Source organism: Chinchilla lanigera, unplaced genomic scaffold (genome assembly GCF_000276665.1).
Source record: "Chinchilla lanigera isolate Chin_1 unplaced genomic scaffold, ChiLan1.0 scaffold00021, whole genome shotgun sequence".
Lineage (NCBI taxonomy): Eukaryota > Metazoa > Chordata > Mammalia > Rodentia > Chinchillidae > Chinchilla > Chinchilla lanigera.
In genome coordinates this window covers 28,821,071-28,833,186 of record NW_004955422.1, presented here as the reverse complement: position 1 = coordinate 28,833,186, position 12,116 = coordinate 28,821,071, and the positions used below count along the sequence as shown (strand labels likewise).

The window sequence follows — 12,116 nt, the reverse complement described above, 5'->3', positions numbered from 1 at the left end:
CTCCTTCCCTCCTCGTGTCTTTGCCGCGGCGCTCTAGGGCTCCGGAGCCGACATGGGCGCCGCCGCGTGGGCAAGGCCGCCCCTGCCGTTGCATGTGTCTCTTCTGCTGCTGCTGCTTCTGCAGCTCCCGGGGCTGCCCGCGGTCTCCTGGGACCCGGCCGGTTACCTGCTCTACTGCCCCTGCATGGGTAAGGCCTCCCGAGCCCTGTGCTCGAATGGAGAAACGGAGGCCAGGAGAGAAGCCCAGAAACTACTGAACAAATCCAGGGAAGATCGCTAGAGTGAGGCAGGGCCTGCTTTTCTCCTCTGTGCCGTAACTGCAAGGGCACTGAGGGGCCAACCTTCCATTTGATGGATAAGAAAACTAAGGCTGGGAGAGATTTTGCGACTTGCTGGAGAGCTAGGCCAGCCTGGAGCCCAGTAAATGGAAATAGGCAGAACCTGGTGTCACTGACCCACGCTAGATCCAGGTGATTCGTTCATTCATTCGACAACTGTTTATGGGGTCCCTTTGTGTGTCATATCCTTCTCCGTGCTGGGAATGTAGTGGTGAATAAGAAACCCACTCCCTTGTAGAGCCTTTGTTTTAGGTGAAAAAAAGCAAACAATAAAAGATATACGTTCAAAGTAAGTACATAATTATTTTAAAAGAAAAAAAAAACTGTAGGAAGAGATCGGGTAAGATAGAATATAAAGGCCAGTTGAGGGGTGCCATCTAAATGGAGCAGCAGATTCCTTGTAAAAGTCATTAGTGAAACTCTCCTGGCCATGGCCTGCAGGGCCCTACATGATTTGGTTACCTGCTGGTCATCTCCACAACTTCCCTTTCCCTGGCCCTCCTCGTGGCAGCCAGACTTGCCTCCTTTCTGTTCTTCACACACTCAGGTCTATGTCCTACTCCCTCTTCCTGGAACACCCTGTCCTTTACCTCTGTCCTAACCATTCTTCAGGTCTGAGTGTAAATGTCACCAGAGAGGACTCCGCTGACCTATGCAAGCAATCTCTTTACCATTCCCCATCACCATTATTTTCCTGATTGTTATCACAATTTACCAGTATATATTTGTTATACATATTTAGCGCTTCACCAGCTGGACTATAAGTGCCAAGACCTTCGAGACCTTGTCTTTGTTTACTCCCATATCGTAGCACCTAGCATAGATCCTGGCACAATGTGATCTCTCAATATTTGGGAATGTATAAATGGATGTTGTGCTGGGGATGATGATAAAAATAATTCAGTAGGGTCCTTGCACCTGAGGCATTTGTAGGCTGAGAAAATAGCCAGTATGAAAAGCCGGGAAGTGAGAAAAGATGTTTGAGGAAAAGTAACTCATAGGCAAAGTGGAAGGCAGAGAAGGGAGAATGAGTACAGATGGTGTTGATGAAAGACTTTTTAGGGAGTGAGGCATTGGAGTGGCACCTTCATGTGCAGGTGATTGGAGATAGAGGTGAAAGAGCTCTATCTCCTGGCTCAGGCAACAGCAAGAAAAAAGATGGCAGATGGAGTAGAAATTGTAGAAAAGGTTGAGGAGACAGAAACCTGGAGTGGCTGAGGCAGGAGGAGCAGCCCTTGAATGTCAGGTCCACGAGTCCAGACTTGCTCTCATGTTACCAGCTGTTCTAGCTCTCACTGGTGTCCCAGCCCTCCCCATACCTGGATCCACATTTCCTAGCCCTTTATGGCCCATTCCCATGATGCCCCAGGCCTCACCTCATCCCCACTGTACCATTTCCAGGGCGCTTTGGGAACCAGGCTGATCATTTCTTGGGCTCCCTGGCATTTGCAAAGCTGCTAAATCGTACCTTGGCTGTACCTCCGTGGATTGAGTACCAGCACCACAAACCTCCCTTCACCAACGTGAGTACTTCCCACTGACCTTGGCCCTTGTCCACCCTTCTGCAGTCTTGCTAACTTCTGCTTGACCTCCAGGTCCTTCTCATCCTTACCTCCCACTCCTCTAAACTTGTCCCGCTCCCTACCCAGATCTGCCTTCCTTGGAATAACAATGGCTAGCATTTATCCAGCACCTGCTATGTGCTGGGACTGTTCTGAGCACTCCATAAGGATTAGCTCATTTCTTCCGCATCTCATCCTTATGAGGAAACTGGGGTTTAGAGAGGTTAGGTAACTTGCTCAGGATCACACAGCTTATGGGTAATAGAGCTGGAATGCAAGCCCATGATTGTCTTAACTACAGAGCCTGTGACTTGACCATAAAACCTCTACTTCCAGTGCTGATTGATCCCCACCTCCTGTGCATTCCATCAGTCAATAGTTGATGGATGCTATTATTTTTGGGTTTTTTTTTTTTGAGACAGGGTCTCATTATATAGTTCAGGCTAGCCTCTAGTAATCCTCCTACCTCATCCTCCCAAGTGCTGGGATTACAGGCATGTGCCACCATGCCCAGCTATTATCAGTTTTAAAGGAGAAACTAATGCACAGGTTAGTTAATAATATGTCCACAGCCACAAATCCAGGCAGTACTGCTCCAGAACTGCTTCTCCTCCCATCAAGGGGCTCCCTTGGCATGGTATGCTCAGCATCTTTTTTTTTTTTTTTTTTTTTTTGTACCAGGAATCAAACTCAGGACCTTGTGCTTTCCAGGCAGGTGCTGCTGAACTGTATCCCTGGCCTAGCATCTTCTAATTCCTAGTTTATTTTTTGTATTTTACAATAACCCTGTGTCTGTTTTTCTTCACACTATATCCCCAGGAATAGCAGTAGGAACTTAATTAATATTTAATGAACTTGACTTGAAAATGTTTGAGTACACATAAGTTATACTTAGTATGTACAAAACATTGCATTTCATTCCTATAGCCTTTTATTTTCTCCTTTGGATATCTGTATTTACAGAAGCTATTTACTTATTTATTGTTTTGCAGTTCTAGGGATCAAATCCAGGGCCTCATGCATACTGGGCAAGAGCTCTATCACTGAACTACCACTGAGCTACCACTGCAGCCCTAGACAGGTTATTAACAGAAGTGAAAAGCCAGAATAGCTGAGACCTAGCCTAGTTTGGCCACCTACTAATTCAGTAACTTGGGCAAAGTACTTGACCTTTTTGTACCTCAAGTTTCTTCATCTCTAAAGTAGCTTGATAATGATTGTTGCTCCTTCCCATGGTGAGGATTGAATTAATGATAGTACTCATGCCTTAAATGTTATTGTATTCCACCCACTGAGAATCAGCTGAACTCCTCAATGTAAAGAGCTAGTACACAGGAAGTCCTCCATTCCTGGGATACATCAGTGCTCCGGTTTTTTTCACTCACTGTTAATAGTGTAGTCATTGACCATCCATCTCCCTCTGACTTACTTGCTTTCTACCTCCTTGCTCTCTCAGCCAATTGTCATACTGAGTCTGCACTTCTTGCTTTCTGTGGGTTACTCAACCTGCCCCAACTGGGCTCCCCTTCCCTACTGTGACTGTTCTCACTGAGGTCAGCAGGAACCTCAGAATTGCCAAATCCAGGGTTCATTTTGCAGTCTTCAACTCACCTGACCTCCCAATTGCACCTGACCCCATGAGCCTCACTCCTTCCCGAACATTTCTACTCCCCTGGCTTCCAGGACGTATCGTTTCTGCTGCGGCCTTGAACTCTGTTTTCCTCTTTGTGCTGTAATGGCTCTCTTTCTCTCACTTATTGTTTGGATGTTAGTGTGTGTCCTCTTTCTGCTTGCTTGTTAGCTCTGTGGCCTCAGATGAGTCATCTAGATTCTGTATGCCTGGGTTTCTCCCTAAGTAAACTGGGGATGGTTATATTCCTGCCTCTTAGAACTAAATGAGCAAATGCTTGTAAAGTGATGAGTACAGCATCTGGCACTGTGTCAGCACTCAATAAATAGTAGCTACTATTACCATTACTTGCTTTGCTATAAATTTCTGTTGGCTCTTGTGGCTTTCACTATTCTTCATGTCTCAAATTTATCTGTGACTCAGACTCCTGTCAGACTATGTTTCTGATTCCTAAACTCTTGAGTCTGCTTGGATAGCCTATAGGTATCTCAACTTCACAAAGTCAGATCTGAATTTGGCATCTTTCCTCTCAAAACTCGTGTAAATATCTATAACCCCAGCCTCAGTTTATATCACCTCCATTCACATGGGTGCCAAGCCAGGAATGTAGAGATCCCTTCCATACACTTTAGCTTCTGTTTCACCTTCCTTCTACCTTTCTGAACCACTGCATTTCTCACTTAAATGTGTGAGAAATGCCCAATAAATACATATTGAATGCACACTTGCATAAGTAAAGTAGCCTCCTTTGCTAATCATAGTATCACTACCATCTACTCTGCTACCAGAGTGATCTTTCAAAAAAGACAAAACTTGCCTGGTGTAGTGGTGGTTCACATGTATAATCCCAGCCTGGGAGGCTTAGGTGGAACAATCAAAAGCTGAAGCACAGCCTGGGTAACTCAGTAAGATGCTGTCTCATAATTTAAAAAGGGCAGGGCTATAGCTCAGTGCAAAGGCCCTGGGTTCAACCCCCAGTAGCAAGAAAGAAAGCGGGGGGGGGGGGGGGGGTGGGAGGAAGGAAAGAAGGGAGGGAGGGTGAAAGGAAGGGGGGGAGGGAGAGAAGAAGGAAGGAAGGAGGACAAGAAAGAAAAAGAAAGAAGAAAAGCAAGAGGGGAGGGAAACGGAGGGGCAAATCATGTACTTAAAGTCCTTTAGCTATAATACCCCAGTGCTAATAGTGAAGGAGCTCTAAGTCTGATTGTAAGAGCATCAGTAGCCCATGTTGGAAGGGTGCTGTAGTTAAATCATTTGGGAATACAGTATTCTCAGTTCTCCATCATCCCAAATTCACAGATTCGTAATTCACATGAGCATGTTAAAGTCCCTGGAAAAAAATCCTGCTGCAGTAAAGAAAGCACCTTAAAACAGCATTTCCTAGACTTCTTCAGCCTTGGAGCCCTTTTATTGCAGAACCTTTTATCCACTTGAACTGGTAGGACCTGGAGGATGAAATCTGAATGTTACGCCGTGGTGTTTTGAGAATTTTTTTAAAATCTAAAGAAATGCAAAGATGAATACAACCACCATTCATGTACCCAATGGTCATTGTTAGTGATTTTTGCCTTATCCTTTCTTGTTGCTAATAAAAGAAAAACAGCATTACAATTACAGTTGATAAAAGAGAGTTTCTCCTGTCCCCTGTGGCTAATCCTAGTATCTCTTGCCACTCCCAGAGCAGCCCCTCCTATAGATTTAATGTATTTGTTATGAGTCCTTCCACATTCTCTCCTATACCTCATTTGTGGCACTGAGCATCCCTGTACTTATCTCCTGCTGCAAAGTGCACAACCCTCAGTAGGGTAAATATCTACCAGTGGAAAGAGCATTTTAATTGTGTGTATGTGTGTGTAGTTTTTGTTTGTTAGGTTTTTTTTGGGCGGGGGAGTGGTGACAGGGAATTGAACTCAGGACCTTGTGCTTGCCAGGCAGGAACTTTGCCACTGAGCTGTATCCCTAGCCCATGTGTGTGGTTTTTTGAGACAGAGCTTCACTATATAATCCAGGCTGGCCTTGAACTCATAGCAATCCTCCTGCCTCAGCCTCCCTAGTGCCAAAATTACAGTTGTGTGCCACCACACCCAGCTATTTTGTTTTTTGGAGTTTTTTTTGTGTGTGTGTGTCTTTTTGAGACAGTGTCTTGCTGTGCAGTTCAGGCTGGCCTTGAGCTCTCCTTGTAGCCCAGGCTGGTCTCGAACTCACAATGATCCTCCTGCCTCAGCCTCCCGAGTGCTGGGATTACAGTGTGCACCGCCATGCCTGCATCTGGCTATTTTAATTGTATTAATATGGACAGATTGCATCCCAAGTGGTTGCTCCAAAGTGCACACTTCTACTTCCAGCCACATATAAGAGTGTCCATTTTCGCACATCCTTACCAAGAGTTAGCTTTTAAATTTTTGTTGGTCTCATGAATGAGAAGTGATGCTTTGTGATAACTGTAATTTGCTTTTCGTAATTACTGGTGAGGTTGTACATCGTTTGAGTATACTGGTTATTTAGGTTTTCTTAGCTGTGAGTCGTTCACCCTTATCTTTTGCCCATTATTTGTCTTTTCTTAAGAGATCAGCAGTGGTTTTTGAACACAAGAGCTACTACCATTTGTTCTTTGGTTTGCAGATATCTTGTCTCAATTTGCTCTGACCTAATATTGGTACCAGGTTTCTTTTGGTTTTTGGTTTCTGTAGTGCTAGGAATAGAACCTAGGGCTTCACACACACTATGCAAGCACTCTACCACTGAGCTACATCCCCAGCCCTTTTTATTTTTTATTTTGAGATGGCCTCACTAAGTTGCACATACAGGCCTCAAACTCGTGACCCTCCTCCCTCAGCCTCCTGAGTAGCTAGAATTATAGGCATGCACCACCAAGCATGGCTTGCTTTGGTGTCTTCTAACAAAAGTTTTTCATTGTCATGTGGTTTGAGCTGTGTGGGTCATGGAGTGTATAGTTTTCATAAATGTATCTAAAACTGGGATGCTGAGGAGGGCCCTCTGCCCCTCCTTCTCCTGTAGCTGCATGTGTCCTACAAGAAGTACTTCAAGCTGGAGCCCCTCCAGGCCTACCATCGGGTCATCAGCCTGGAGGACTTCATGGAGAAGCTGGCACCTACCCACTGGCCTCCTGAGAAGCGGGTGGCATACTGCTTTGAGGTAGCAGCTCAGCGAAGCCCCGATAAGAAGACATGCCCCATGAAGGTAGGTCCTGTGGGTCTGAGCACCCTTTCTGTCTGTTCCATGTCCACTAGGTCCCTGAGATTATAAGGTGGCCATATGTGGGAAAAGGCACCAGAAAGACTTGGAGCAGGAAGATGGAGATTTGCATCTACTCCTGACATTTTTCAGCTGTGCCACCTTGGGCAGACTTTGCTTCTCTGAGCCTTTATTACTGCACAAAATAGAGATGCCAGTCTTTGCTCCATCTTGCTCAGAAACCATCATGAAGGCCAAGTGTAAGAGTGCTTGTAAACTAAAATACCACACCAGTAATAATAACTAGTACTCCATAGAATTGCCATATGTCAGGTACCACGCTAAGAGCATTACATATACTAACTCACTTAACTGCTCCTCAGACTGTTCCTTGGGGAAAGTACTAATCACTTCCCCATTGTATGTCACAGACACAAGTACGGCAGAGAGATTGAAACTGTTTCCCAAGGTCACACAGCACACACAATAGACCTGGGATTCAGCCCTAGGTAATTTGGTTTCCTCCTCCACCCACTTACCTCCAGTACTTTTCTGCCTCTCAGCAGGTAGATGAGAAGCTGTTTTATTTCATTAGAAGTTTGTGAATTTCTGGCCCTTTGGGAATAAGACAGTCCTCAAATATGTCTACAGATTGGAGAAGGTGGCTACAAGAGTCATGACATATGAGACAGGAGACCTAGCGTGCAGCCCCAACGTTGCTGTGTGACTTTCTGGATGTGTCTTACCCTCTGTGAACTTTGGTTTCCATTTTTAAAATAAGGGTGCTGGATTAGCCAGTTTGAAAGTCTCTTGACACTCACATCCATGTTTCCAAACCCAAGGTCTGTTCTTTCTAGGACCCAGCAGGGCAGCAGGGTAGGTGGGACATTCGAGTGAGCAGGAAACCCTCAGACACAGGTGAACATCTGGAAACTAGAACGGACGCCAAGCCTGAGTCCTCTGCCCTCTTCCAGGGGCCACTGAAGAGGGTGTTGCAGCCAGAGCCGACTGTTCCTTGCCTCCCTCTCCAGAAGGCTTTCTCTCATCCTCAGTAAGGTTTCTACAACCCTCTCTCTGCAGGAAGGAAACCCCTTTGGCCCGTTCTGGGATCAGTTTCATGTGAGTTTCAACAAGTCGGAGCTTTTTGCAGGCATTTCCTTCAGCGCCTCCTATAAAGAACAATGGATCCAGAGGTACTTGGAAAGGATAGCAGTGCTGGGTTCAGGGCGGGACACGGGACTCAGGGGCAGCCAGCACCTTCCTGACCCTTTCCCCCTCCACCCCACCCTGAGGTATGAGACCAAAGGTATGGTTTGCTCTGTCTGTTGAACTTGGGATCCTATGTGATCTGTTCCCTTCTCAGCGCCTGACACAGTGGAACCTTGACCTGCCACAGGGTTGAGCAAGAGTTTATTGGCTGATAAGGGATGTCATAAAAGAACATTGTGCAGTCACATGTGTCTCGATTTCCTCCTCTAGGCGTGAGAATCGCTCCCCTATTGCCTTCCTCTTAACATGAAAATTGGAAGCAGCTCCTAGAGCACAGCTTCAGGTGCAGACAGAGAAGTGATGTCATCCTCATAATTACTGGATGTACTTTATTAATTGTGTGCCAGTAAGCCCTATTAAAGAAATAGGTTAGCAGGGCATGGGCACAGGCTGCGAAGTATTTATAGAGTATATGTCATGTATAAGGTGCAGTACTCACAGGCCAAAGGTGACATACAAAAATGAGGAAGACCCAGTGCCTGTCTTCTAGAGCTGCTGCTAAGTCTCAGTGATGATAACTCACATGGTGTCCTTGCCATTGATGCAGAAGGTGGCAGGGAAGAGCTGGGCTCAGACTCAGGCTGGGTTAGGAGGTGAGAGGAGCCTGTGAATTGAGGTGTAGTCATAGCACTCAGCATTCAGGAGAAAAACAGGCACAAGCTCAGGAGTAAGTCCTGAGCTCAGTGAGGCACAGTGGTGCATGCCTGTAATTCCAGCACATGGGAGGTTGAGGCTAGAGGATCCCGCAAGTTTGAGGCCAGCATGGGTTAATAGTAAGGATTGCTGTAAGTTTGAGGCTACATAGTAAGTTCAGGGCCAGCCTGAATTACATAAAGAGACCCTATCTAAAAAAAAAAAAAAAAAAGATAGGCCTGACCTCTGATCCTGCAACTCCAACTCTCTGGCCCGTTTTCCCCTTGGTTTGATGGAAAGAACACTTGATGGGATCTGCCCTCTAGTGCATAGTGCTCACAGTCCATACTGAGAGTCCCTCAGAGTTAGTGGTCATTGTTATTCATGTGCCTATTGTTACTGATTTTCTTTTTTCTTCTTTTTTTTTTTGGTAGTGTTGAGGATTGAACCCAGGGCCTTGTGCACTTGTGCATGGTAGGCAAGTGCGTTATCACTGAGCTACACCCTCAGCCCTTTTATTTTGAGATTGGGTCTTGCTGAGTTGCCCATGGTGGTCTTGAAATTATGATCCTCCTGCCTTAGCCTTTTGAGTACCTGGAAGTATAAATGTGCACTACTATGCCCAGCTACAAAATACCCATTCTTCAGTCAGGTGTGGTGGCACACGCCTCCCAGCACTCAGGAGGCCGAGGCAGGAGTATCAATGCTAGTTCAAGACCAGCCCGGGCTACATAGAGAGTTTAAGGCCAGCCTGAACTACATAGCAAGATCCTATCTCCAAAAACAAAAACAAAATTTAAAAAAAAATTTATGTGTGTGTTTTTTTTGTTTATAGTGCTGGGCTTAAACCCAATACATTTGCTCTGAGCTATATCCCTAGCCTATTTTTTATCTTGAGAAAGTCTCACTAAATCACTAACAGCCTCCTAGAGTGCTAGAATTACAGGTGTGTACCACCATGCCCATTCTTAATCACTATGGATTAAATATCTGTTCCCTTAACGGCTGCCCATCTGTTCTGGGACTTGTCTTTAGAGCTAGGGCATAAACCCTTTAGGCTGCTCAGTCCTGGCAGGTCTAATCTCCATCATGTTGTGATCTGTCCCATCCCGTCCCATCCCCCTCAACCTGACAGCCCCCCCACCTCCCCAACCTGTTCGCTTCCAAACGACCCAGAGCCATTGCCAGAAGGCTCACTTGCCTGAAAGGGCAGGAGATTTGCCCCTGTTATTGGTGTGCCAGGACCAAAAAATGCCTCCAACTCTAAAAACATCTTCAAAAATTCATTTCAGAAAGCCAGAAATAAAAGCCAGGTGTGGCAGTACCCCTCTGTAACCCCAGCATTGGGGAGGTCAAGGCAGGATGATCATGAGTTAGAGGCCAGGGTGTATTACATAGTGAGAGCCTGTCTCAGTCAGTTAATCGATAAATCCATCCATCCACCCACCCATCCTAGTCAAAAAGAGAAGAGATGATGGTATGTGGATGCCTCAGTTGGGGAATGTTGCACACACATTTGTTTGTTGCCCCATGGTCTATCTTGAATTCACTGACTTGAAAAAACCTCTCTCCCTAGAGCTTGAGAAAACTTTATCTTAGCCAAATTTCTGAGAGAAGGCGACTAGTGAGGAAGACGGTCCCTGGAGGCAGTATAAAGGAGTTAGGGCCCCCAGGCATTGCCTCCAACATGATTTCAGAAGCACTTCATGTCAGGCTTACTGGACATTGGGGATACAGGCAAGCATAAAGCAAGTAGGGCACCTGCCCTGATGGAGCTCACAGTCTAAAGGAAGAGACAGTACGTACATTTTTACCTAGCACAGTTCTGGAACGTCATTAACTGCTCTGAAGCGCATAAGTAGGTGACATGTGATGAGCAGAGCTGAGACCCAAAGGATGAGATGGAGCCAGCTGTACCAAGAGCTGGAAGAGGTAGTTTGAGGTGGGGACATTATAGACAAAGGTCTTGGCATAGCAACAGCCTTGGTATGGTCAAGGCATAGAAAGGCCAGTGTGGAATGAGGAGGGAGAGAATGGTGAAATGTTGCTGTCATCCATTGCTACATAATAAATCATTGCAAAGCATAATAGCTTAGCAGTGATTTACTACTATCTCTCATGGTGGTGTGGATTGACTGGGTTTAACTTGACAAATGTTTTTGTTTTTATGTAATCTGAGTTGCCCAAAGTTCAAATCCAGGCTAATCATCTAATTTCATGGAATGAGTAGTCTTTGGACCATCTACCACAGATTTGGTGAAAAAAAATTTTTTAAATAAATGATTTAAATTTATTCATAATTCCATGACACCTCCAAAGCAAAATGTCCTTATTTTGGGCTTCTGTGTATCTAGATGAAAATTGGATTCTACAAGGAGATAAAAAGGGATTTTTTTCCCCAACAAGTAACTTCCAAAAATCCTTCCACTTTGCTAGTCCTGCATCTATAAATACCACTGTAGAGCTTTAATTCTATGAACATTTATTGCTCAGTTACTGTTGGAAAACTATGGCCCATCATGTTGAACTCTTCAGGTGAATAAAGATAGCAGGTATTTGAGATCACAGCTTATCTTTCTCCCAGGCTGCAGCCTCCCTAATTCCACATAAACAGGTGATCAATAATTGGTAGGGCTGAAACCATACTGAGGCTAAAGGATGAGAGGGAGCCAGCCCTGCTGAGAGCAGGAGAGAAAAGAAGCCCTTCATGGCAGGGATATCTCAAGCGAGGCCTGTCCGGTTCACGACCTGGTCCTCTGCACTCAGCACGTGTCCTCCACAGTCTCACGAATGTGCACTGGACGTGTGAGTGGATGCTGTGTATGGAGGAATCTTGGCAGCGTGGTGTAGCAGTGCCGAACTCCAGAGGTTCACTGGGTGCAGCAGCAGGAAAGGCAGCTTCTTCAGGACTCACCTAGGGTAGACAGTCAGGCCGCAGTTGGAGCTGATCAAGTTTTCTTTGTAACCAAGACCCCTACTCCGTATTTTCTGTCTGGATAACATTCTCTGCCCTCATTAAGAGCAAATGAACATGTCAGTCTTGGCTTCTTGCTGCCTATTGGGCCAGGACTAACAGTGTGCCCTGCGACAGTTCTGTTCTGGTAGTGGCCTGGGTAGAAGGGACAGACGGTTCAAATCTGTCTGATTCTCCAAGGATCAGCTGCAGGTTCTTCCCATGAGATCAGGGAGAACATAAATCCTGATCTTACGCTGATCATCCAACGCCCTGGAAGACCAGAAAGCTCTTGCTTTCCTTTCAGAGTTGGAGGCCATCTGAAGGGAGTTGAGCTTTAGGCCTGGTCTATAGTGGGTGCTCAGATAATACTAATTCCTTCCTCCTCCAACCCCTGACAATGTGACCTGGTCTTTCTAGTAAGGTCCCTGAATCCCTGAATCTCTCATTCATTAAAAATTATTATGGCAGCCAGGCATGGTGGCACATACCTGTAATCCCAGCACTCTGGAGGCTGAGGCAGGAGGATCACTGCAAGT

At 45.8% G+C, this 12,116-nt stretch overlaps 1 protein-coding gene across 1 annotated transcript in view; it reads left to right on the top strand.

Moving 5' to 3' along the window:
* Pofut1 (protein O-fucosyltransferase 1) overlaps positions 1–12,116 on the top strand; it is a 23,286-nt gene continuing 11,170 nt past the window's right edge. The window contains exons 1-4 of the mRNA XM_005384876.2: positions 1–188; positions 1,740–1,861; positions 6,546–6,728; positions 7,803–7,915. Coding sequence (XP_005384933.1) covers positions 53–188; positions 1,740–1,861; positions 6,546–6,728; positions 7,803–7,915 — 554 coding nt within the window. The 5' untranslated portion in view covers positions 1–52. The remainder of the gene's footprint in view (positions 189–1,739; positions 1,862–6,545; positions 6,729–7,802; positions 7,916–12,116) is intronic.